This window comes from Ochotona princeps, chromosome X (genome assembly GCF_030435755.1).
Source record: "Ochotona princeps isolate mOchPri1 chromosome X, mOchPri1.hap1, whole genome shotgun sequence".
NCBI classification, from domain to species: Eukaryota; Metazoa; Chordata; class Mammalia; order Lagomorpha; family Ochotonidae; genus Ochotona; species Ochotona princeps.
In genome coordinates, this window is record NC_080865.1 from 8,456,278 (window position 1) to 8,484,247 (window position 27,970).

Consider the following 27,970-nt stretch of genomic DNA (forward strand, 5'->3'; position numbering starts at 1 on the left):
CCCTCCCCCCGCCCCCACCTTCCCACACAACTTTTGGAGGAATATAGGATATGTACCAGTGTCAGGGGTTTCCTGCTCTTGCCTTCCCCCATCCACAGCATTCCTGCCCTTTAGTTTTCCTTTAAGTGACTGCTTAGACCAGAGCCTCATCTCCCTCCCCGTCTAATCCTCTTCCATTCAGGACCATTCGGACACTGGGTAACTGTTCAGTTCTTACTCCATCAGGCCCCTAAGGCCACAGTCCAGTAGGTCCTTTACATCTGGATGCCAGTTGTAGTTAAGGGGTGTCGTCACCTTCCATGACAAAGTCAGATCTCGCATGTCCCTTCAGTAGGCTTGCGTATTCACCTCTTTCACTTTTTCTGACTCATGTTCCAGCACCTGTTTGTGATAAAACAGTAAATACCCTTCACTGTCCAGCACATCCTTAATGCTGGCCTTGGTAATGACGGCATCATCACACTTGAACCACTGGTCCTTGTGGTGCCGGATGAAGCTGGTGTAGTGGCCGCTCTCTAAGGTTCCTTGGTGATTCACCACAGCAAACAAGGAATATTTATTCTCATTGCTTCCACTGTTGGTCGGCAGCTGCAACTGTCCATTGACTCTGCTTTCCTTACTGGAGGCCATGAACGGGGTCATATCCAGCTCCAGGGGAAAGGAAATGTATGTAGTGATCTTGCGCCTCTGTTTGGCTGAGTGTTCGAACCTTTTGAAATGAAAACAGGCAACAACTGGCAGCTTATTCATCGTGAGCTGTTTGGTCGATTCTTGGTAGCTTTGGCAACTGCCACATTTGATTTTGGCACTGCTCCCTAAGTGCTCTGGCCTCGTGAACCTGCGCAAGCAGTCCGTAAGGGTGGTGATGCCGGGGATGTGGCTCTCCCCGTTCACGCCACTCTCCCTCCCGGGGCTCATGGGCCAGAAGGAGGTGCTGGAACCAGGCAAGTCCAAACTGATGTCCCAGCACGGGTCAATGGTGGTGGAGACCCCGTGGCAGGCTTGACAGGTGACGTCCGACTGCAGGCCCCCCGTGAAGATTTGGTCTATGATGCAATTACAGTGGTTGGGATTGTTGGCTGCCTTGCCGGTGTCATCGCCTTTGCAGTGCCTGTGCAGGACATCTAAGGCAGCAATGAGGAACTCGTGGGCATCCTGCTGCCTGTACCCGGCTAGATGACGAGCGTGAATCCACACCAGGTGTAGTAGCTTGTAGGGCACATGTGGAGACGGGTTGCCAGAGTACAGCTCCCGGAAGAGCGAAGACATCTCACAGACCAGACACAGCTCGGGGCTCGGCATCTCGCAGCGGTGCCTGTCGGAGAGAAAGAAATCGCGCAGGATGGGGGTGTGAGTCAGGGCCTGGACGATGCAGTTCATAAAGCACGTGTTGCCGAGGTTGATGAGTCCTCTGAGGCCAATGGTGAAGCTGGAGGCGATCCTCCTCCTCCTCGCATTGTGCCCCAGCAGTTCCAACTCAGGTTTGGTGGTTTCCCAGGTCGGATACCTCTCACCCAGGCCAGGCCCTGAGCACTGCTGGTGAGCAAGCTCAGCAGAGGTGGAGGCTTGTAACTTCAAAGCTTCTCCCTGTTCTTCTTTGGCAATTTGCTCAATGTCTTTGTCGTACACATAGTCCTTACACATGAAGCAGTAGATCCCTCCGTAGTAGAGGTCCACGGCTAAGTTGTGTTGTTTAGCCTCGGCGTGCTCATGAATGTGCTTCTCCGTGAAGCAGCCGAAGAAGACGCAGGATAGGCAAGAGTGGAGTCTGTTCAGATGGGTGCCGCACACATGGCAGATACACGACTTTGCCTTGCTTTTCCTGGTCTCCGGCGTCCCACACCACACGAAGCACTGGTAGATGACCCGGAGTTCCTGCCTCCAGTTCTCTCCCACCTTAAAGCTATTCACGTGGGAACAACCTGGGGGCCCCAGGAGCAAATCCACATCCAAGCATCCACCCCCAGGGCCGCGCCGGGGTCGGGGCCGGGGTGGGGGCCGTGGCCTAGGCTGCGGCGGGGTACGGAGCCGGGTCTGGGGCCGGGGCCGTGGTCGCCGACGCGGGGCACGACTGCGACGCGGAGAAGGATCGGGGGGCCGCGGTGGGTCGGAGGGTAGGGTAGGGGGAGGCACCTCGTTGCCGCTGCCGGCACCGCTGCTCCGCGCCGCCGGCTCCTCATCCTCCAGCTCCGGCTTCGGCTCCCCCTTTGGCTCCTGCTCCGCCTCCCGTACCGGCTCGGGGTCGGGCTCCAGCTTGAGCTCAGCCCGGCGGCCGGGACCCTCCGCCGTGTCCACCTTCCCGGCGGCGTCCACCTTCCCCGCCGTCTCCACCGTCTCCACCTTCTCCGTGGCGTCCACCTTCTCCACCGCCGCCGCCGCCACCGCAGCCGCTGCCTCCACCTTGCCAGCCACTGCTGCTGCCGCTGCCGCTGCTGCTGCCGCTGCCGCTGCCGCTGCTGCCGCTGCTGCCGCCGCCGCCTCCACCTTCCCCTCCACCTTCGCCTCCGCCTTCCTCTCCGCCTTCTCTGCCTTCTCCGCCTCCACTGGCGGCGGCTCCTCCCCCTGCTCGCAAGGCTCTGGCGGCCACTGGGCGTGGCAGCGCGGGGGCCACGCAGACCTGGGGTGTCCCCCTCCCGGCCTGAGGGAGCTGTGGCAGCTGGACCCAAAAGGGACTTTTACTGAAGGAGGCGGCGGCGGAAGCAGGCGACGCCCCCGTGGATCCTCCCGCCGAAGCCCCCTAGCGGAGGCCGCTTCGGCAGCCAGGCCCGGTTTCCTTTAATTCAATATTTCCCAAACTTGCTGCTTCACGAGAATCACGTGGGGAGCGTGTTAAAAAAAAAATCACAGAGTCCTCGGCCCCACCCCGCAGGCCTACGGAATCAGTCTCTTGCAAGGGAGGCACTCCGAAACCGGGATCTCTAACTAGGGCCCAAGAGGCTGCTTATGATCAGGCAAGTTTGGGAAACACAGCTCTAATTCATTGAGGCTGGCGGGAAGGGGGGCGGGGACCGCGCAGTCTCTTTAAGGCGCTTCCACTTCTCAGCTCCAATCGCTGCTCTGACCCCCTTCATCGTCTCCTCCCCTCTCCTCGTCCGTTCCCTTCGCCCGTGCAGGCTTCCCCCCCAGCGTTGCGGGCCCGGGGGGCACGGCCAATGGCCAGTCCAGAAACGTGTCCGAGGTTGTAAAATGCTCCCGCACAGCACGGTCAGCAGAACAGGCCATCCTTTTGGCGGCTGCCTCCAGCCCTGCCCCCCAGCTCCTCTCCCACCTCGGGATCTGCCCTGCCTGATAAAAGATGAGGCTTCTGTTCTCTTCAGAACCCTAGATTCTGAGGAGGGCAGCTCCCTCAGATCCGGAAGGGCAGCGCGCCCAAGGCCACTGTAACTAGAGAGGCACAGCCACTGCCCATCTTATCAGTGCCCTGCTGAGTCTCAGCCTGCCCCTCGGCCTCCTTCCTGGGCTCCCAAGGCCACGAGTGCGATGACACCTGGCTTCCTGAACCAGCACATGCAGAGCAACCCGGAGACAAAAATCCAAGGCAAATGGGAGGCACCAGGCCATCTGCACAGCCAGCACCTGCCCTGTGGCTGGAAGGGGGGCATAAGCCAGCAGACACCAGGTCCCAGGCAGGGCAGTGGGTAGAGAGGTCTGTGGGGCCGCCGGTGGGGGAAGGGAGTTGGGCAAGGGTCTCGGGGGTCTCTGGGAAGCCGTGTGTCCAGGGGCCTGCTGTAGCTGTAGGTCCCAGGGAGTGCAGCCCAGGGCCTGCACCAACACTTGGGTCCAGAGGGAGAGAGAGCGGCTGGCCACATGCTAGTGCATGCTGCCGGATGTGTGGGCTGTGCTGCCCGACTAGAGCCCAGGCGAGTCCTTGGTGTGCTCCGCAGTCAGCCCCCACCTGCCCCTTCCTCCAGGCAACTAGCAGGTGTTAGTTTGGAGGACTTGGAAGCCTTGGAGAGAGGGGTGACCTGCTACCTGCTACCTTAAATCAGACCTTGGTTCAGTTCCTTAACGCTGCCCCAGCATCTTCCAATAAATGGTCTTCCCTGAGCGGCCTGCAACCAGAGGAATTACAACTAGGGCAGGGACACTGAAGCAGCCTTGCTCTGCTGCTGCTGCTGGTGCTACAAGTGAATCAGACCATGCAGGGTGGGAAGAGGGCCAGGGATTATTCATCCCACCTTGATCAACTATCAGACAACAGGGATACTTAACCATCTCTGCAGTGCCTGGGACTGTCTGGGCTTTAAGACCACCCACATTGATCTGGTTGCCTTACTGACCAATTCCCTGCAGAAGCCTCCGGGGCTCACCTGGACTCTGCCCAGGCCAGCAGGGCTCTGCCAGCAGTCACTCAACAGATGTTTATTCAGCAATAACTCCTAGGCAGGTGTTGTATTAGATGCTGCAGACAGAGTGCACTGAACCAAACAAACTTACCCCAGGGCCAAAACCAGGGCTGGTTTCCCCAAAAAGGCACACTTTAAAAAAGTGTCTAGGTCACTGACAGAAAAATAAGGCAGTATAAAGAAGCATTCAACCTACATATACTAGAAACACTTTTTTTTAATAGTAGTCTTCACGGAGGAGGGGAATCACAGCTTGGTTGAACTTCCTGATAGTCACTTTGTCCTGATTGCATGCTGCATGTGCTTGGAATCATGAGAGAGGCAAATGTCACCATAATCTTTAGATACTTAGTGTGTGTGTGGATCTAGATTTTATCCCGCCTCTTTGTGAAGCGGAGCTACCAGAAGGCTGGCAGACAGAGCTGCCCTCATGAGAGACAGTTCCTCCCTATGGCTGCTGGGCCTAGGCTAAATACAAGTCTGGCCACAAGGTGGCAAAAGAGTAAGTGACAATTTCTCTCTGAACCTTTATGTCAAACTATTGGTTTAAATTAAAATGCTCTCTAAAAATATTTTGAAAAACGGTATGCTCCTTCACACTTGCAGAGACTGACGTCTGAAATTTTGTATCACAAGTGTCAGTTCCTGCAACAACGCAATTTTTGACAAGTGTTAAAAATAAAGCTGTTACGTCACTTAGTATACACGAATCTGGTGAAATCTTAAAATTCCTTAGTGATTTGAGAGCTGTCATCATCTTGTTTAAAAATTCGTCACTTGGTTTGATAGCTGAAAGTTTTACATTTTCTCTTTTCTTCTTGAATTTTTAAAAAATTCCTTTGTTATTATTGTTTTATGATACAGTTCCATAGGCTCTGGGATCTCCCGTCCTCCTCCCCAAATTCCCTCCCCCCATCCCCACATTCATTTCCTCTTTAGTATTACAATCGGTGGGCCTTCAAGAACTTATGAGTTTTTAATTCCATTCTGTTTTAACAGAATTTGATCTCAACAATATACATTGTTGCCCATGAAGTGAAATGATTATCATGTCTATTTCTCTGTAGCAAAAATATTTACATAATTTGCTATGTAAATGTCTTTTAAATGTTCCTGTGGTCATAAAACACTAGGTTTTATTTACAATCTTGCTTTTGTTTCATTATCATGACAATTACTATTTGTATATGCATGATCAAAACATTGTAAATGTATTTCTCTTCATAACTAAGTATTACATATAAAACAAAACTTTATTGGTGACAGGAATTTTCTTGAGGAAAAAAATGGTATGTCTATGTATGAATATTATTGCTGGAGTGAGACAGGATTCAGCATCAGTTCTCTGCTTCAGTGTTAGAACACAGAAACCTTTATATAAAGAGATAAATGGAAATGGACATCTTTTTTTAAAAAAAATTTGTAGCATCATGTAGGTGTTTTGGACCTTGAATATAGATGGCAAAATTACACAATGATTTATCTTTAAAATTATTGCTCATGATTTATCAGCTAACAACTGCTGCATTTTGAAAGTTGCTGGGTTTATAGATTATTATTAATACAATCACTTTTTGTGGTTAAAAAAAAATACAGAAGAGGGCGTACTACAAGAAGTAAAAGTCCCTTTCTCCCCCCACCAAGTCATATCATACAGTTTTATTTTCCTGAAACAACCACTTGTTGACAGTTTCTCATCTATCCTTTGAGAAACCATCTATGAAGATATGCTTTTTTATGCATATATCCCTTTTATGATACATAAATAAAACTGTAATATACAGTAGTTCTCTCCCGGTTGATCTGCACATGCAGTGGAATGCCAATAAAAAATCCCAGTGAGCTTTTCAAGGAAGACTTTGCAAAATGACCCTTAATTATGGAAGACTTAAGAGCACTTTTCTCCTTCCTGGTTTCTCTTTCTTCTCCTGCAAAATGAAGCTTGAATGGCTGTATCTGAGTAGCCCATCTTACTTTCGCTCATGAGGAAAGATAAAAATACAGATCACTTGCTGGGCCTGTTACATGAAAGAAAAATGCTGTATTTCATCAGCTCTAAGAAGTGCATTGCTATGTGTTTCAACATTTTTGAAGTCCTTTCTGTAATGTTGCAGGATTCCCTGTGTATAGACAGTAAGGATGAAACTCATTGTAAATTAGCCTCAACGGCTGTAAGCGGACAGGTTCCAAAGAAGAGATTCAGTTGTTAGGAGGCAATTCCAGGTGGGGGTGGGGAGAGCAGGAACTGACTGCAAACAACCAGGCAGGATTTACACTTTTGAGGCGACTGAAAGAGTGGACTCTTAGCGGTGGGTCACTGGGCTCCTGCATTGATGAAGAAAGGAGTTAACAGCGAGAATTAATGTTAATTGTAGGACAAAAGAGAGAGAGAGAGAATAAAAGAGCTAATTTGGTTGTCATTTATCCACTAAGTGGCGATTTTTATTCTAGGTATTCATCTTTCTTTCCATTGTTGAAATCTTTGATGGTTCATGATTATATTTGATAACATTTTTTTTTCTTTATTGGTGCTACATAAAATAATGGTGTGTCTCATTTGTAACAGTGTCTTAGAATCAGTGTGTTGCTCAAAATGTCACCCTATTTAAGCAATGATTATATGAATCCCGGTTATGTGTAGTTGAACACAGTTCCTACTTGATAGTTAGCTTGGCCCTTGATTACGTTCAGCTGACCCCTGCTCCCAAACCTATCCCTTGGAATTTCTTCTGTTGGAAAGCTCTTCCCTTTGAAATCCTCATGGCTTTTCCCCCGATTTGCTTCACAGCTCGTCTTAAATATCACCATATCTCAGAGTCCCTTCTTGATCTGCATATAAAATAGTACCCCATCCTTGCTTTTTTTTCTTTCCTTCATAACAAGAAAACCTCACAATTTGTTAAATCATCACATATGACAAGGGCTGTACAAGAACTTGTGAAAATGCTGATTATTATAAATAATCTTTTGGTTTAAAATATTTCTGTTTATTGGAAAGGCAGATTTACAGAGAGGAGGAAAGACAGAGAAAGGTCTTCCATCTGCTGCTTTACTTCCTGAATGGCTGCAATGGTCAGAGCTGAACCCATCTGAAGCCCAAAGTTTCTTCCAGGTCTCCTATGTGGGTGTGTCCAAGGACTTGAGCCATCATCTACTGCTTTCCCAGCCATGAGTAAGGAGCTGAATGGAAAGTGGAGCAGGTGGGACACAAACTGGCATCCATATGGAATGCCGGCAGGTGGAGGATTAGCCTGTTGCGCCAAAAAAACTACCTGTGATATGTAGCACAACAGGTTAAGCTACCACTAGCGACACCAGCATTCCTTTTGAGCATCAGTTTGAATCCTGGCTGCTTCACTTCCAATCCAGCTCCTTGCTAATGTGCCTGGTAAAACCACAAAATATTACCCAAGTGCTTGGGCCCCTGCCATCCTTGTGGGAGACCTGGTTAGAGTTTCAGGCTCCCAGTTTTTGCCTGGCTCATACCCGTTTATTGTGCCAATTAGAGAAGTGAACTGTGAGATGAAACATCTCAGCTTTTCATATAAAAGGTCAACAAAAAGCTCTACATGGATTTCTTTCAAAAACTTTTGCACAAAAATAAACTTACCTTTAAAATTCCACTTTCCACAAACTTTTTAAAGCCACTTTGCATATTTAATGTCACACACATATACATATATGTATATAAAATGATATGTAATGTCTATGAGAATGCTTCCTATTCCCAATGCCTTCTTTTTTTTTTTTTTAAAGATTTATTCACTTTATTTGAAAGTCAGATATACAGAGAGGAGGAGAGACAGAGAGGAAGATCTTCCGTCCGATGTTTCACTCCCCAAGTGAGCTGCAACGGGCCGGTGCACGCCGATCCGAAGCCAGGAACCTGGTACCTCCTCCGGGTCTCCCACGTGGGTGCAGGGCCCAGTTCTCTGGGCCATCCTCGACTGCTTTCCCAGGCCACAAGCAGGGAGCTGGATGGGAAGTGGAGCTGCCGGGATTAGAACCGGCGCCCATATGGGATCCCGGGGCGTTCAAGGCGAGGACTTTAGCCGCTAGGCCACGCTGCCGGGCCCCCCAATGCCTTCTTCACACTAATGCATTTTTAAATATTTGCAAAGTGAGCAAATGAGTCTTTAAATCATGAGTGCAGTAGACTGTATTTTCACGCCTATTGACCATTTTGTATTATTTCTTTGTCTATTGTTCTTGTGGTTTTTTTAATCATCATAACTAACACTTATGTGACATATGAAATATGCCAAGAGCTGGTCTATTAAATTGCTGAAGCCTCACTATAATTTGAAGAAGTAGTCGCTGTCATCACTCCCGTTTTACAAGTGAGAAGACTGCAGCACAGTGAGATCCAGTGACACTCAAGATCACAAACTAGTAAGGGATGTCCCTGCGATTCAAACCCAGTGGTTGGAATCTGGAGCTTGGGTTTTTAACTACGCAGCTATTAGCCCTGTGTCTCTCAGATTCTAGTGTGTTTGTGAGGGATCCTCAAAAGAAGCTCACGGATTATATGGCGAAACACAAATTTGTAAATGATTTGAACTTGTTGTATTAAAATAAACCTCTTCATGAGTTCCATTTTTTCCACACATTTTTTGTGGTAGCTTTATATATTTGCTCAGTTATCAATGACTTATACGTTGCCTTATGTTTTATCATCTGATAGTTAAGATCATTATGCAGACAAGTTTCTCAAACTTTTCTTTATGGGCGCTGGATTTCAGTACCTCCTTTTTTTCTTTGGAATAATCTCGACTTTTGTGATTATAAGGTGAAGAGCAAGTGAAAAGGACTAGAGACCTCCATTCCCCCCCCCAAAATGAATTTCAAGAAATGAAAATAAGGCCAGAGTAAGTTGAGGTTGTTAACTAAGCATGAGGCAAATCATATAAGATGAGGGTGCAGGCAAGGATGGAGGTATAAGCAGAGGCCAGATCATCTGCAGCTTTGTAGATCCTCATGTGGGGTTTCAACGTTATCCCGCTTGCTATGGAAATCATTTGAGGAATTTTAAGCAAGTAATGAGTTATGGCTTGCATGCAATAATTATAATCAAATGATAACTGAATTTTTCTGATTGCCTATGGTGCCAGGCAGTGTGTTACAAATAATTAACACTTCAATGAAATAGGTACTAAGGCTTTTCTTACTGTACAGATAAGGAAACTGAGGTACAAGAACATTAAGGCCTGGAATTTGTTTATGCTTACTCTCTGCTTCTCTATGTCTTCCCATTCAGATCACATCTTTTCCGGTGATGTGTCTGATACTTACTAAATCCAGGCAGGTGAAGTCTCACTAGTGGCCTGCAAGTCTCCACTAGACTAAAAGGAGGAGGGGAGATAAGCCAGGGCCCAAGGGCTAGAAGTTGATTGAAATGGCCTCCTCTCATCTGACTTGCACAATGCCGAACTGCCCCAAACTAGCCAGCTTCCTGGCCCATTCCAGCTGACCTAAAGAGCGAGCTGAGCAGCTCCTGCACACTGTGGCAACAGCAGTAGGCCTTGGGCTCTGCCATAGCCACAGAACTGAGCACTGGGGGCATTAGGAGCCACCACAGGCTTCCAGGTGATGCACTCCTATGGAAGGAAGTGGCAGGCCCAGCAGTGTGGAAGGGGCAGAAAATGGAAGGATCCAAGGCTTCCTTCAGTATGCATCTAACCCTGCCTGACCTGCAACCCTGTGATTCCAATGGCCCAGACTGAAAGAAAGGAAAGGCTCATAAAAAGAGAATAAAAATGTTGATTACACTAGTTCATATCCTAATCAACCACTACCCCAGTGCTCACCATAGACTGCCTCCTGCTAGTCTGTTTGCAGCTTCCCTCAGTCTTCAGCAGCTCTGGCTCTACTCGTTCAGACTGAGGACCCATTTGACTTCCATCATTTATTTAAAAGGCAGAGAAAAAGAGAAAGAAACAGCTGCAGAGACCAAGAGAGTTCTCCTACCCACTAGTTCACTTCCCAACTGCCCTCCAACAGCTGGCACTAAGCCAGGCTAAAAGCAGGAATCGGGATCTCACATGTGTGTGGCAGGAATCAAACTAGTGAGTCATCACCGCGGCCTCCCGTGGAGCAGGTTAGCAGGAAGCTGCCGTCACAAGAGCGGCGGGGACTCCAATCCAGCACTATGGCATGTGGTCACCACAAGTGATGGCTCATGCCCCATGTCCAACACCCTCTCCTGGCTCACACTTTTCATTCTCTTTTTGTTTTCTAGTAGTTATTATTTTCCATTATATGCTTTTATAGGTATAGGCATTCCCTGTTTCTCTCCCCTTCCTCCCTCCCTTTTTATCTTCTCACCATTTCCTCCCATATTATTATAGTAGCATAGACCTTTAGTAACAGTTACAAGTTTAACATTCTGCTATTTAACTGCAGCATGGCATTGTAGGTATACACAAAGGTAGAAAATCTAGTATCCTACTGTCAAGTTGTATTTGACTGTTTCATTGTAAGTCCTCCTTTCACTAGGGAGTAGAGATGCATGATTCTCTATCTACATTATGTGGCTCTGGTCAACTTCCTGCCTGGGATCCCACAAGTTGTGTTCTGTGCTGGGGGTTGGTTTTGTGAGATACAGCTTGGCCCTGGGTCTGAGCTTAGACAGAAGCACAATGAATAACACATCCGATACTTTTTTTTCTCATTCATGTGTGGCATCTGATTTCCTGTGCTTGTTCCAAATGCCTCCTTAGAGTTTGGAGGGTGAGAAAAGTTATAGCTGGTCATACAGCAACCAAGCTGGCAAATATAAATCTTAATCACGCTTTATTCTAGTTCAAAATTTGAATCATTTTAAAACCACAAAATGCAATATAAACAAAATTAAATAACTTCAACAGGGAAATTCACCAATTTTTAGTGTTAGCTTGATAATTCCATTTCTAGGAATTTAACCCAAAGATACATTACCAAAAGTTAAAAAAAAAAAAAGGCATACCCATACAGCCATTCACTGTAACACTATGTATAACAGTAATAATAATAATAAAACAAGAGGAAAAAAATGATCACCACTAAGGAACAGTTGAAAAAATATAAGGGAGTTATAAAATGGAATAATATGTGATGAGGTACTAACCAATAGTTAGTACTAATCTCTAGGATGTATTTATTATTAAGTATAAAAAGCAAAGTACAAAAGCTTGTATTTAGCACACTACCTTTTTGTAAGAAAATTGAAGAAACACAGATGTTTATACAAACATTGTACTTACATTTTCAAATATGGTACAAAGGAATGTAAGTTATTTAAATGGTCGCCTGCGGAAAAAGGAGGGAATAGAGGAAGCAGACAAGGGACTGAGACTTGTCTAAAGGCACCTTGTGTTACAGCTTTCACTTTGGAATGCTGTCCATTTTAAACAGGAGGAAAAATTCCTGCAAGCAAACTGATTGAAATGACCCTGAATCTGTAGTGAGTTGGTGATATAATCAGAGAAGAAACAATCCTTTCCAGTGACTTCCAAACAATGTTCTGTCTATGAATCAGTAATTGGATGTGACCTCAGGAAACAAGGAGCTTCAGAGAAATCTTAACCTGTGTTCAGTGGGGCTTGGCTACGTGACAATCAGTAATGTCTCTGGCTGTTGCCCAACGTCCGCTGGGGGATGCAATGCCTTCCAGCTAGGTTAGATCACCAATCTAGGACAAAGATCATGAGTGGGCTAAAAGGTACTACATAAAATGATATTGAAGAATATCAATATTCGGTGGAATAGCTATGTACACCTACATATTTTGTGCCTCCTGATGTGATGTAGTAGGAAGTATAGAGGGCCACCTATGATGTAATGATGCCTCCTCCACCCCCAAAAATCTAAGGGAATAAATCTGAATCTACTCAAATGTATGGTGAATATAGTAAGACATGTAAACAATCAGTCACATCCAGAATATGGCATACTTTATGGGAACATTAACTTGATCACATCAACAATAAACTGTACTTACAAGGGAATGAGGAAGAAAAAAGAAGGGAAATGGGGGCTAGCATGATGACTCAACTGGTTAATTCTCTGCCTGCAGTGCCAGGAGCCCATATGTGTGCTAATTTGTGTCCTGGCTACCCTGCTTCCCTTCCAGTTCCCTGTTTGTGGCCTGGAAAAGCAGTAGAGGATGGCCCAAGGCCTTGGGACCCTGTGCCCAAATGGGAGACGCTGAAGAGACTCCTGGCTTCTGGATTGTAATTGGCTCAGCTCCGGCCATTGCTGCCATTTGGGAAGTGAGCCAGCAGATGGAAGATCATTCTTTCTGTCTCTCCTTTTCTCTGTTAATCTGCCTTTTAAAAAAAGATTTATTTATATTTATTTGAAAAGCAGAACAACAGAGATATACATAGGGAGATCTTCCATACACTGGGTCACCCCCCAAATGAGGTTAAGTGCTGCTGGGAACCAGGAGCTCCATCTGGGTTTTCCATGGGGGATGCAGATACCCAACATCTGGGCCATCTTGCCTTCTTAGGCATGTTGACACGAAGCAGGGTTGGAAGTGGAGCATCTAGGACTTAAATTGGCAGTCTGCTATGGAATACCAGCAATGCAAACAGCAGCATAACTCAGTCACAATGGTGGTCCCAAATTTACAGACGTTTAGAGAGACTTAACAACCAAATGTAATACTGCAATTGGTTTGTATTGAATTCTGGGGAAAAATCAACTTTGAAGACACTTCTTGAAACAATCTGGGAAATTTGAGTATAAATTGATATGTAATTACATTAAGGAACTACTGGGAATAAGTAAATTGTGATAAAGACTTTGTTGTCATGTTTAAAAAAACTGCTTTGAGTGAAATGATATGTAGAATGTCGAGTTTTTTTTAAAAGATTTATTATATTTTTATTGGAAAGTCAGATTTGACAGAGAGGAGAGACAGAGAGAAAGATCTTACATCTACTGGTTCACTCCCCAAGTGGCTACAACGGCTGGAGTTGAGCTGATGTGAAGCCAGGAGCTATGAACTTCTTCAGGGTCTCCCTGCGGGTGAAGGGCCTCAAGGCTATGGGCCATCCTCTACAGCTCTCCCAGGCCACAAGCAGGGAGCTGGAGGGGAAGTGGAGCAGCCAGAATATGAACCAGCACCCATATGAGATCCCGGCATGTGCAAGGCAAGGACTTTAGTCACTGGGCTACCATGCCAAGCCCAACATTTAAGTTTAAAAGGCTCCAACATATCTTGGAATAGAGAGGACAATAAAATATGATTGGAAAAATGTTGAAAATTGTTCAAGTGAATAAAGAGGGTTCATTCTAATAATATGTATACTTCTCTGTACTTTTGAAATTTTCTGCCACAGAATAATTTTTTGAAATAAACCAGTGGTACCTCTAGTTCTAAAAAGCTGTGGTAGCTGTACTTTTTAAAACTTCTTCCTTGTATGTATAGTTATAAACTTTAAACATTGTATATAATGCAAACATAAGATAAATCTGAAAGGTAGAACAATGCATCTGGTTATACACCTCAGAATCAAGGAATGGCACTGCATCCTCATATGTACTGTACTCAGTGGTGGAGAAGTGGTAACCTACAAACATCAATCAGCACAGACCAAAGCAAAAGAAAGCCTCAGGGAAAACCTGCTATCTCTAGCCAAGAATAAAAAAAAAGGGGGGGATACTTTTAAAGTTTTAAATGATAGGCTAGTGCTGTGGTATAACTGGTTTAGTCACTGTCTGTTACTCCAGCATCCCACATGGACAATGGTTTGTGTCCCCGATCCTCTATCTCCTACATAGTTCACTAATAATGTGCCTGGAAAAACAGAAGAGGATGGCTCAATGCTTGGGTTCCTGCACTCACGTAGGAGACCTGGATGAAGCTCCTGGCTCATGGCTTTAGCCTGGCCCAGGCCCAGCCATTACAGCCATTTGGGGAGTGAATCAGCCATGGAAGATCTCTCTCTCTCTCTCTCTCTCTCTCTCTCTCTCTCTCTCTTCCTCTCTCTCTCTTCCTCTCTCTCTCTCTGTAACTCTGCCTTTCAAACAAGTAAGCAACTCTTTTTCAAAACAGTAAAGTTTTACGTGAAAACAACTCTATTACAAACAAATACTACAGAAAAAAAAATTCAGCACTGCTTATACCAACAAAGTCTAAGTGGAAACCTTAGCCTTTCCCCTCCGTCAAGCTGAAACAAAGAGCTCATCTCCCACCACTTCCCCTTGTGATGGTATGTCAGGGAAGACAGGTTGTGAGCCAGAACTTTCATTTCCACTCAGTGGCAGGTAACAAGCCCTCTTCGTCACAGCATGTCAGTGGAAACTACATTCAAAGCTTAGACTTCTATGACATTCTAGAGAGCAGAAGGGCATCCCTCCTTTTCTGTTCACTTGGATGATGTCAGAGGCATAGCTGAGAGTCAGCACTTTCCTAACCACCCAATAGTTACAAGCACATTCCCCCACCATCACCACTATGGCGGCATTGGAGATCATGGGAAACACTAACAAGGCCTTCCCGCCCCCTTTCACCAAGCTGATACCAGCAGAGGCCCAGTGGGGAACCTGCCAGGAAGGTGTACCTTCTCAAGCCCTAACTATGACACACTGTCCCCAGGTGTCAATGAAAGCTAAATGGGGAACCTGAAATTCCACTCTGCCTGAAAATTCCCTTCCTTAGGTCAACCAGTGTCAGAAGCTCCACAGTGTCACACCATCACTCCCAAACTGTCCACATTTCAATTGAAAGTCATTCATATCAAAGCCAGGAAAGAATTTGAAATGTAATACAGCAACAAGGTGGAGGAATCCACCATGGGGGGAGGGTACAGGGAGGGGTTGGGGGATCCCCAGAGCCTATGAAACTGTGTCACATAATGCAATGTAATTAATAAATACGTATATAAGTAATAATAATAATAAAAAGCCAGGAAAGGGCCCGGCATGATAGCCTAGTGGCTGAATCCTTATCTTACACATGTTGGGATCCTATATGGGCACCAGTTTGTGTCCCAAATGCTTCACTTTCCTTCTAGCTCCTGCTTGTGTCCTGGGAAGGCACTGGAGGACAGCCCAAGTCCTTTGGACCCTGCGCCCGTGTGGGAGACCCTGAAGAAGCTCTTGGCTCCTGGCTTCAGATCAGCTCAGCTCTGACTTTTACAGTCACTTGGGACATGAACCAGTGGATGGAAAGTCTTTCTCTCTGTCTCTCCTCCTCTCTGTAAAAATCTGGCCTTCCAATAAAAATAAATAAATCTCAAAAAAATCCAAGAAAACATTAAGAACAATCCATGAAAAGACACCACCGCCACTAAGATGACATGGATATCCATAAAGATTCTTCAATGAATGTTTACAGACAAATTGTGTCACGTGATAAACCAGAACATCTCAGTGAAGAAACAAATCATCAAAAATGGAATTTTTAAAATTGAAAAATACAATGACTGAAAATGTAAGACTGAATAGATAGTTCAATAGCAGAATGGAGGAGAAAGAGGAAATAATTTGTCTGTGAAAAGAGACCAAGAGGAAGTTATGCAGTTTGGCAACAGGTGGGAAAATTGGGGGAAAAAAGTGAACAGATTCTGAGAACTATGCTGAACTGTAACAAAAGTTGAATATATGCATTGACAAAGTTAGGAAAGAAGAGGAGTGAGGAGTGGAGACTGGGAAGGTATTCAAGCAAATAGAAATGGCTGATAATGTTCCCCAAATAGAGAAACCTACAAATTCAAGAAAATGAGAAAGCTCCAAATAGGATAAACACAAAGAAAACCATACCAGGGTATGTCATAATCAATCTTCTTAAGACAAAATACAAATCTTTTTTTTTTTTACAGATTTATTTATTTATATTGGAAAGTCAGATATACAGAAGAAGGAGAGACAGAGAGGAAAATCTTGTCTGCTGATTCACTCCCCAAGCAGCTACAATGGCTGGAGCTGCGTGGATCTGAAATCAGGAGCCAGGAGCTCTTCCAGGTCGCCCACACAGGTGCAGGGTCCCAAGGCTTTGGGCCGTGCTCAACTGCTTTCCCAGGCCACAGGCAGGGAGCTGGATGGAATAGTCGGGATTAGAACTGGTGGCCATCTTTGAGCCCAGTGCATGCAAGGTGAGAACTTTTAGCTACTAGGCTAATGCACCAGGACCCAAAATACAAATCATGAAAGTAACAAGAAAAAAATAATTGCCTGTAGGGGAAAAATAGGATTTCAAATAAAGTTCTCACCAAAAGCCATGAAAATTACAAGACAGTTACACGACATTTTTCAAGGGCTGAAGGATACTTCAGCTCAAAATTCTATACCATGGGGGAATCTCAACTGAACTTGAGCTGTGGTTATGCAACAAGGTGGAGGAATCCACCATGGTGGGAGGGTTTGGGGAGGGGTGGGGAGAACCCAAGTATCTATGTAACTGTGTCACATAATGCAATGTAATTAACGAATTTAAAATAAAAAAAAATTCTATACCAGCAAAAATGTTCTTTAGGAATGAAGCAGAAGTCAAGAAATTGTTAGGTAAACAAAAACTAAGAATTTTCCATCAACATTCCCTGAAAGAACAGTGAAAAGAGGAAAAAAAGAAATCATCTAAACAAAAAGTAATGACATAAAGAAGCTAAAAACATCAAGAAAGGGAACAGTATAATAGAGCGAAAATATGGGTGAGTACGATAGATAATTCCTTCTCCAGAGCTGACTGTGAGCCTTGCTCTAAAGTTGTTAATACATGCAGAAGAAATGTTTAAGGATGGGCCCAGTGCAGCAACCTAGTGGCTAAAGTCCTTGCCTGGAATGCCATCTTCCACCGCTTTCCCCAGGCTCATTAGCACATGGACAGATGGAAAAAGGAGCTTCCAGGACTTGAACCAGTGCCCATATGGTATACAGGCATTGCAGATGTCAACTTTACTACACCACAGTGCCAGTCCCTGAATTTGATTCTAAGGGGCTAGCAGGAGCAGTAAGTTTGTGATAATGAAACAAATCAATATCATGCTTGTGTTGACTGTTACATGCATCTGCATGTGACAAAACAATATGGAACACATTATTCCAATATTAAATTTCTGTTAACAAGTGAGGGTTCTGGGGATGTAGTGTAATGGGTTAAGCCTTAGCCTGGGACACCAACATTCCATATCAGACACTGTCTGAAGTCTTGGCTGCTCAGTTACAATCCAGCAGCCTGCTACTGTGTCTGGCAAGGCAATGAAAGATGGTTCAAGTACTTGGGACCTTGCCATCCTTGTGGGAGGCTAGGACTGAGCTCCTGGCTCCTGGCTGCTACCTGGCCCAGCCTTATCCATTGAGTCAATTTGGGAAATAAATCAGCAAATGGACAATCTCTTTGTCTCTGTCTCTCCCTCTCTCTCTCCCTGCCATTTTGCCTTTCAAATAAATAAAAGAAACCTTTTTAAAAATGGGGAAATTGGGCCTGGCGGCGTGGCCTAGTGGCTAAAGTCCTCGCCTTGAACGCGCCAGGATCCTATATAGGCGCCGGTTCTAATCCCAGCAGCTCCACTTCCCGTCCAGCTCCCTGCTGGAAGGAAGATCTTTCTCTCCACCTCTCTGTATATCTGACTTTGTAATAAAAATAAATAAATCTTTTTTAAAAAATGGAGAAATCAGGTGAAGGTTACAGATAGTAAAGCAAGTGTAACCTCTCGAAACAGGAATATCAAATAAAAACAGGAGGAAATTGAATTCTCACCAAGAATTTTCTACCTTATCACTTTCACCTAGAACACCTGAATGCAGAGGTTCCCAAGTGACTCCGGAGGCCCAAATGAGAGTGACCCTAAGGGCTTTATGTGACAACATGCTCTGTGCTGCTCCCCTGAGCAACATTGCTGGAACATAGGAAGCTTGGTTCTTCATGTAGGACCATAGCCATGGGTGAGTCTTAGTACATTTGTGTGTTCAGCTAAATACAGGAGATGGGTAACTTATAAATAATAGAATTTTATTTCTCATAGTTTCGAAGGCCAGAGAATACAACATCAAAGTGCTGGCAGGTTCAATGTCTGGCGAGGCTGTTCTTACATGGCAGTAGGTTGCAAGGCAAGAAGAGCCTAAGTGCTTTTGTAAAGCACTAATGCATGACTCAGTCACTTTCCCTAGAACCTCACCTTTAGATACTGTCACAACAGGGATTGAGTTTAAGTAGGAATTGTGCAGAGGACATACTCAGACTGTAGCAGGGAGAAGCACTCATGTCCCTGCAATGAAGACACACAAGGGACTAACATGGGTCTCTTCTATTCTTCTCTAGGCCGTAAGCCTGCAGTCAAATCACAATGAAATACCCTCCACCCATCTTAACTGGCAACTGGTGAATACAGATCTTTCCCTGGAACATCCTCCTTCATACACATAAATTAATTTTACAGATTAAATAACTCCTATGGGCGTGAGGCATGTGGCACAGCAGCTTCAGCTGCTACTTGAAATGCCCAAATCCCATATCAGAGTGCTACTTCTAGTCCCAACTACTCTGCTTCTGATCCAGCTCTCTGCTTGTGTATCTGGGAAAACAGCAGATGATGAATCATGTACTTGGGCCTCTGTCACCTGTGTGGGAGATCAGGATGGAGTTCTAGGCTCTGGCTTGGGTCTGGACCAACTCCAGCCATTGTGGAATACTCTCTCTCTCTCTCTCTCTCTGGCTTTCAAATAAATAAATTTTTAAAACAACATAGAAATGTGCATAATTTTAACCTTTGCATTTAAAACTTTATTTTCATTTTATTTGGATGGCAGAGATACAGAGACGTCTGAGTGTCTTCCATCTTCTGGCTTACTTCTCAGATACAACAGCCAGGGCGGGCCAGAGCAAAGCCAGCAGCCCAGAACTCAATCTGGGTCTCCCTTGTGGACAACAGGAACCCAAATCTTAGGCCACCATCTGTTGTCTGCCAGAGTATACATTAATATACTGAAATTGGAAGCAGAAATTGGAAGGCAGCTGAAATTGGAAGCAGAGCTGGGACTCAATCCCAGGCACTTCAAGAGGAGAATGTTTATGTCCCAAGTGGCTTTCTAACGGCTGTGCCAAATGCCAAACACTTCACCTTGGCATTTAAAGGAGACGTGCATTTCATCTCAGAGTTCACTGAAATGGACATAATTAATTATGAAATAAAATGTTAAAACATTATAGAGCAACTTTATTGAAAGTTAGCAAGTGTGCTTCACTGACTAGTATTAGAATCAATTGGATCAAAAGATATTTCACCCCAATTGAATTTAGCAGTACCTTCAGATTTCCCTGAAATCACAAAATACAGTGTTCATAGCACCCCATTGGTAGTAGTAGCCCTGGTACTAGACAAAAGTCTCTGACTTATAATGATTTAACTTAAGATTTTTTCAGCTTTACAATTACATGAAAGTGATACACACCCAATAGAAACTGTAATTTCAGTGATGCACTTGGGTCATCTGAGTTAGTGCTGTGTAGTCTGATCCTGAGCAAACTGCACTGCAGAGCTGGGATAGGCCCTGGGTTAGAGGATTCCGTGCATTTTCCACTTATAACAGTATTGTCTTATAACGGGCTTACTGGGTGGATGGAACTGCATAAGTTGAATAGCATCTGCACTGAGAGTAATAGTGCTAAAAATGCATCACATTTCAAGTGATGGGATTAACTGAAAAGTGAATTATATTAAAATAATGTTTCTTCCACGATAATAAGGTCTATTTGTATCAGAAATATAACCAGGAGAGTACTTTTGAGTCACTTATACAAAAACAGAGAAACCTCATTAATCTTGTAAGCCTATCTGGAGCCTGCTATGATGACAAGTTCTAAAGGTGGTAGGCCAGGGGACACAGGACCTCGCTTTCTTGGGGCTCACATCCCAGAGATGCCATATCCACTGGCCCTCATCATTAAAATTGGAGTTATCAACAGACGCTCTCATTATCAAAGACTTAAGCTTCTGGATCACTGCCTTCCAATATTTTCCTGCCATCCAGTATTGTCATCCATCCTGGTGATTTCATACTCTTCAGTGATCAAAATGGACAAAGAATTTCTGGTAACCAGGAACAGGGGAATATGCTTCCAAGAGGAACTGGTACCGTTTCGACAAATTCTTAGCTCTGTACACACAACCCACGAACTTACTTTATTTTCCAAGTGCCCGGCTTAAAGACCTTGTGATTCACTGTAATGTTAGCCCTAGGGAAAATCAATGGACATTAAACTACAAAAGACAAGAGATCACCTATACAACTTACTGGCCAAACAGGGACGTGTGACCTGAGTCAGCCAGAGTTATCAACAATCCTCCACAGATTAAGTAGCATTTGATAGATCAGAAGGAATTGTAAGAGCATGTAAGGTAAACAAGTAAGGCATTTAGGGGATGCTGTTCCAGAGAGCTGAAGCAAAATCCTTAAAATCACAAGGGATTTGGGTGACTGTATTATAATAAATTACAGGTAGGTCAATCTTGCCATGGGAAGGGAAATGGCAGAAAAGAAATCTAAAGCTATAACTGGATCCAGATCATAAAGGGTCCTGCACACAATGCCAAGGATCTTAGCGATTATGGTACAGGCATTGGAAGACAATGGGAAAATCTAGTGGTGACATATCCTGTACACAGATCATTCTGCCTACGGGCGTTGAAGAGGTGGAGCTATGTGGTTCAAAGTGATGAGGGCTATTGATGGCAAGATCCTGACAAATGGTTGTGGTCCTTGACCGGAAGGACTGATTCTTAGGTAGAATTGAAGAGTGACTAGGCTGTAGAGAGTCATGTAGGATTAAGGATGAATGTAAGATTTCTGCCTGGGTGACAGGAGATAGTGTCAGCATTCACTGAAGTAGGCAACACAGGCAGAGAAGCAAACAGGTAAAAGGGCTAGGCAGAGTTGTAACTGCTGACTAGTAACTGTTGGCTTTCCCCAAGGATCAACTTATCTACTCTTTCCTGAAAAAAAAAAAAAAAAGACACCTTGACCAGACAAGGACCTTTTCACACCAATTCTCAGACCCAATGACTCAGACAAGGGCACTATCTTGAATTCTCACAACTAAAGATTGCCCCTGGGTCCCAGTGCTGTGAGGTAAGCTGCCACTTGTGATACCAACATCATATATAAGAGCACCAGTAAGTGCTAGGTGCTCTGCTTCTAATCCAACTCCCTGTTAATACACTTTGATTGTAGGAGAATGATGGCCCTGCCACCTACATGAGAGACCTGGTTGGAGTCCTAGGCTCCTGGATTTGTCCTGGCCCATCCCTGCCTGTGTTGGGCATTGTGAAGTAGACCCCCCAAATCAAGAGCGTCCTCAATCTATTCAAGAATGTCACTACTGTATCTCAGGCCAAGAAGTAACATCATCCCAAAACGGCACTCCCTACTTTCCCACCTGACACTAGACTAGAAGTATTTGGATCAATTGCTACTGTTCACTTTGAGAGTGTCTCAAGTGGGACATGCCTGACTCTTAATGTGTTTCCAGTGGTTTTATTCCTACAAACTAACATAATTCCTTCAATGATAAGACATAGGGAGGAGGAACCATAAACAGTGATTTTCACAATAGCTGTGTGTTGTATATGAAGCCATCCTGCTGGAGGAATGAAGGGGAAAGCAGGAATTGGTTTAATGAAATCACACCATAAGTTAGCTTAGTCAAGGCATTTAAGCTGGATCTCAAAATCTGATGTTGACAGCAATAATACTTTCAGGTACTCCTATTTCTATACACTACTCTCTAGTTTTCTCTGAAGTTTTATTTAAAAGCACAAAATTACCTAAGTTCCAAGACCCCATCAGGCTAACTCCCCACTCCCCAAAATTAAAAAGATCTCTAACATTTTCATGTTGTCAGGATGCATTTGGGAAGCTCTAAGAGTGACATTAAAATCTGCTGCCAAGAAACATTAAGCCATACAGAAGGACCCCAAAGTCCCGGGGGAGTTCTCAGCAGCAGCAGCTTTTGGGACTACCTTCTCTTGGATGAAGATGTTATTCCTCATAGAGAGGGAGGTGAGATAGTAAGGTTTAAAATAGAGAATGGTAAATATCACCAGAATTTGTGACACAGCTTTCCCTTTCGATGAGATGGGAAGCGGGAGCTTGAACAAACTGAATAAAGTGTGGGATGATACTGACCTAGTTTTTGGTGGAGAGATGAAAGTGGCAGGCCAGTCAGTTTCAACTCTGGAGGTCAGATAGCACTAGCTCTAACAAATGAAGGGAAAATTGTAAGGAACTGCAAAGGTAGTCTCAGAGAATCACTAGGGACTCCACCCTAAGAAATAAAGGGAAAAATCTGTCTGAAAGTGATGAGGCATTTTGGAGAGTGTCAAGGCAAGGGACAAGCCCCTGTCATTATGGTGCTCCCACCCCCATCTGAACTCCACTAAGAGGGCATGTCTTTGCTTGAAGCTGTCAAAGCAAATCAAACAAGCAAGATGATTTTCTCAGCAGAAAATTAACCTGCAGGAGGCAGAGGGGACGGAGCAGCCAGAGGCAATCACAAAAAAACACACCTACTCTGCTCAGTCATCTACTCCCCGTGAAATGAGATGGATGTTTGTCATTGAAAACCTTGCAATCCAGTTGAGTCCAAGAAACTTTTCAAGGTCAGAAAGGGTGTTCTGAGAACTAAAAAAAAATGCATATATGCATTGATTTATTTTTTTACTTGAAGAGTGACGTGGATGAGAAAGAGAGAGAGAGCGAGAGAGAGAGAGAATTTCTCTCCTCTGGTTCACTCCTCAAATGCTCACAACAGCCAGGGCTCAGCCAAGGCTAAGGCAGAAACTCCGTCCAGGTCTCCTAAATGTGTGCCAGGAACCCAAGTAAATGAATCATCCATCATCTGCTGTCTCCTAGGGTACACACTTGCAGGAAGCTGGATTGGACACAGAGCTGGGCCTGAACCCCAGACACTCTCATATAGGATGTGTTTAGCCCAAGCAGTAGCTTAATATGCTGTGCCACAACACCTGCTCCTGGAAAGTTTTCTCATTGACTAATGAGGTGAGGTAGACATGGGACAACATAACTCTGGTGATAAGAGGAAACTGTCAGAACCTTTGCTTGAAGAACTGGTACGGGGATGTGTGGAAGGAGGTCAGGGAACATAGGAAGCATTAGAGGATAAGATTAACCAGAAAACAATGCTGAATGAGGAGAACCTCATGAAAATCACCGGGAAGCTGTTTTGTTGGTCATTCACAAGGGCTTGCCATTCAAGTAGGCTGAAACGCCTGGGCTTCCCAGTCCCAGGAAAGGCAACAGTCACACAACAATGGTACTAACAACATGTCACCGTTAAGATTTTAGTACTTACCCTGTTATGTGAAATACAGAGACTGTATGACTTCCCAATTACTGTAATCAAAAGAACTAGGAAGCCAAAACAATATGTTTTATGCCAATTACTTTCTAGAGACCATCTACTTTTGGTGATTGTGATGATGAATTTCATGGTGCCAGCTTGACGGGATTAGCCCATTAAGTCCCAAGTTTTTAATTCAGCAAATATTCAATGACACAGTATTTCAAAGGTTTATTTATTTGAAAGTCAGAGTTGCAGGGAGAGAAGGACACACACGCGCACACACACACACACACACACACACACACACAGCTCTTTCATCTGTATGACTGCAATGGTCAGGGCTGGACCAGGCCAAACGAGGAGCTAGGAGCTTCTTCTGGGTTTCCCACATGGGTAGCAAGAGTACAAGCACTTGAACTACCCTCCACTGTCTTTCCCCAGTCATTAGGAGGGAACTGAATCAGCAGTGGAATACCCAGGACTTGAACCAGAGCCTATATGGTGATTCTGTGGTTGAGGTGACAGATCAACCTGCTATGCCACAAAACTAGTCTCCATAATATTTATTTCAGTGTTACCATAAATAATACACTTGTTGCTCAAAGTAAATCTACAGGGGTTGGTTGCAGGACCTCCAAAGATACCAAAGTTTGTGGAGGTCCCAGTCCCTTATATAAAGTGACCTAGTATCTGTATAAAACCATGCATATGGGCCCGGTGGCGTGGCCTAGCGGCTAAAGTCCTCGCCTTGAACGCCCCGGGATCCCATATGGGCGCCCTGCACCCGCGTGGGAGACCCGGAAGAGGTTCCAGGTTTCCGGCTTCGAATCGGCGGGCACCGGCCGTTGCGGCTCACTTGGGGAGTGAATCATCGGACGGAAGATCTTCCTCTCTGTATATCTGACTTTGTAATAAAATAAATAAATCTTTTAAAAAAATGCATATGCTCTAATATGCCTGAATCATTTCTAGATAATACACTATTTAATATAATGTAAATACCATGTAAATAGTCATGCTGTATTGTCTAGAGAATAATGACCAGGGCAAAGTCTAATGCGTTCAGTATAAATGCAAATTTTTTCCAAATATTTTTTATGTGTAGTCGGTTGACATCATCTGCAAAAGAAACTAGGAATAAGGAGAAAAGAATTTACCATTCAGCAATAGAAAGGAATGAACCTGCTGCTACTCCTAATACAGCAGTTGAAGTTGCAATGCATTATGCAGATAACAGTAGCCAGAGTCAGGAGACTACATACCATAGGATTACATTTATATTCTAGAGAAGGAAAAACTGCAGACATAGCAGATCAGTGATTGCCAAAATGTTGGGAGGAGAGATTTACTTCTGGATACAAGTGAACACTTTGATCATGTCAGTGGTTGGACAATGGTGTGTCAAAAACTCATAGAACCACATTTTTTTTACAATTATGCTTCTTTTTTTAAAGATTTATTTATTTTTATTGGAAAATCAGATTTACAGAAAGAAGGAGAGAGAGAAACAGAGAGAGAGAGAGAGAGGGAGAGAGAGACAGAGAGAGATCTGTGCACTGGTTCACTCCCTACGTGGCTACAACGGTCAGAACTGAGCTGATGTGAAGTCAGGAGCTATGAGCTTCTTTAGGGTCTCCCATGTGGGTGCAGGATCTCAAGGCTTTGGGCCGTCCTCGACTGCTTTTCCAGGCCACAAGCAGGGAGCTGGAGGGGAAGTAGAACAGCCAGGATATGAACCAGTGCCCATATGGGATTCCGGCGCATACAGGTAAAGATTTAGCCACTGAGCTGTTGCACCGGGCCCTGAATTATGCTTCTTAACAGGCTGAATTTTACTGCATGCGAATTATATATTAATAAACTCCACTTTGAAACATTTTTCATTTAAAAATTTTTGAAGTGGTTGCCTATGGGAAGGAGGAAGATTCCAATCTTCTTGACTCTAGTTAGGGTTTGGTTTTAGATCAAGCACAGGGCCCCAAACCACAAAAACCACATGAATTCATCTAACATTTCTGGAAACAGCCCAATGTTTCCACCTCTGGTGCATAATGGATGTATCCTGAGACACTGTGATGAGCAATAAATCTTGCAGGGTTGTTACTGTACTTTCCACGTGGGATGCTGGATCCAGGGCAAAATGAAAGTTGTTTGGGTTCTGAAACAAGAATATCTGGAGACGTCTGCCCACTCCACCTTCACAAATTTCAGACCAAGAATACAGAAGTAAAGGATTCCTAGCCATAATTATTTCTTATGGTCACTCTAGGATCATGGGAAAACATAGAAGGGAGCAAATATCTGGATTTTCCCACTAAATTTGAGGTATAGAGCTAGTTGTTTTTGTTTTTGCTTTTTAATTCCTAACCTGTAGCATTGATTATGACACAGGAAAATTTGCAAGAGTACCTGAATTTCCACATGCAGCATCCAGGGTTGAACTGAGCTTAAAGTAGAAATGTCTTAGGAGTCTCAAGGGTTTCTTTGCTTCTCTTTTCCCGTCCCAACCCAACAAAGCCATCAATCTTCATAATGGGGAGTGGAGAAAGGAAAAAGCTCCCACAGTGCAATTAATTTTGATGGAGGAGTCAGATGAATGGTAAAATCCATCAAAGGGATAATATATTCATACTTACGCTCAAATTGTTTTAAGGACTAATGGCTACCTCAAATTCCAACAGAAACATTGCCATGGATGTCATAGGAGATGTGAGGATGACAGTTCAAAAATTGTTGGCTTGGAAGATCTATTGCTGAAGTTCATCCACAAACGTTCCTGCTGATTGATTCAGAAAGCAAATGGAACGTGGTAAAGGACTATGCTCCATTATATTAGTTTCAATTTGAGGTTTCAATTTGTCCATAAAGCCTTTGGCGCTGATAATAGCTCAAGTCCATTAATTGAGTAGAGAAATTCCTAGACAAACACCCAAATTCTCTGTGAGCAATAGCTATATCAGTATCAATTAGTGTCTGTGCCTTTTTAACTTATTTATTATTATCTTCCAAATCTTCTTTGGAGAGAACTACTGATCGCAGGATCAGGTCATCCTTTGAGGATGACCCCCTCATATAAGGAAAAACTGGTCTGAGAGTCCAGAGACCTGGAATCTAAATAAACTACCTTGAAAAGTGGAATTGGGTCTAATGGGATCAAATTGTGGCCATCGGGCCATATTTACTATCCATTTTGAGGTTTCTAGATATCACGGCAACAAAGTCATCCTATTTCTTTCTAACAGTCAATAGGCTTGTTGGCCTAGTGGGGCATTTGACACTTGGTGGGCTGTATTTGACACTACCACTGCCATACTTCCCGTTATTCAGCTTAACAAAACATTCAGGTACATAAAGTCGGAAGCTACTGTGGCCAGGATTCCAATCCTACCTCTATTTTATCCTGCCTGTGGAATCTTTGGCAAGTTGTTCAGCATCTGTGTGCTTCTACTCATCTGCCAAAGCAGACGCAATGATCACAACGGGACCATTTTAGCATTGCTGTGAGTGGTATCCTCAAATACATCAAAGTGGTTAGAATTAATAAGTGCTCTTGCAAGTATTGTGTATTAGCATTACCTTTTCCAGGCCCAGCGCTGTGGCCTGGAGGCTAAAGTCCTCGCCTTGAACACCCCAGGATCCCATATGGGTGCCTGTTCTAATCCCGGCAGCTCCACTTCCCATCCAGTTCCCTGCTTGTGGCCTGGGAAAGCAGTTGAGGACGGCCCAAAGCCTTGGGACCCTGCACCCGTGTGGGAGACCTGGAAGAAGTTCCTGGTTCCTGGCTCTGGATCAGTGCAGCACCGGCCATTGTGGTCACTTGGGGAGTGAATCATTGGAAGCAAGATCTTCCTCTCTGTCTCTCCTCCTCTCTGTATATCTGACTTTGTAATGAAAAATAAAGTAAGTGTTTAAAAAAAAAATTACCTTTTCCAAAAGTACAAAAGTGAATCTAACAAAAGTTAGATTCATTGATCCGTTAGTCTCCTAGACAAATCAGAACAAATTGTCACAAACTAAGTGGCTTTAGAAAACAGAAACCTATTCTCTGACAGTTCTGGAGACTACAAATTTGAAATCAGGGTGTTGGCAAGCCATCTGCTGTTCGAATGCCCTGGAGAAGAATTTCTTCAATGCCTTTCTCTTAGCTGCAGGTGTTCCCAGCAGTCCTTTCCATTCCTGGGCTTGCAGATGTACCACTTCAGTCTCTCTCCCATTGTCACATGGTGTCCTCCCTAGGTCTCCAGGTCTCTTCCCTTTCTTATAAAGACACCAGTCATATTGGCTTAAGGACCCACCTTAGCGACCTTGTCTTAACTGTAAAAACCGTGTTTACCAT

The 27,970-nt window shown here is 44.4% G+C and overlaps 1 protein-coding gene across 1 annotated transcript; it reads right to left on the bottom strand.

The window, feature by feature from the left end:
- Positions 1-27: 27 nt before the first annotated feature.
- On the bottom strand, positions 28-27,970 carry USP27X (ubiquitin specific peptidase 27 X-linked). Its single transcript, XM_058658731.1, has 2 exons — positions 27,930-27,970; positions 28-2,773 (listed from the first exon to the last, which is right to left on the bottom strand). Exons 1-2 carry the CDS (start codon positions 27,968-27,970, stop codon positions 328-330), a joined length of 2,487 nt encoding a protein of 828 aa, XP_058514714.1. The 3' UTR covers positions 28-327.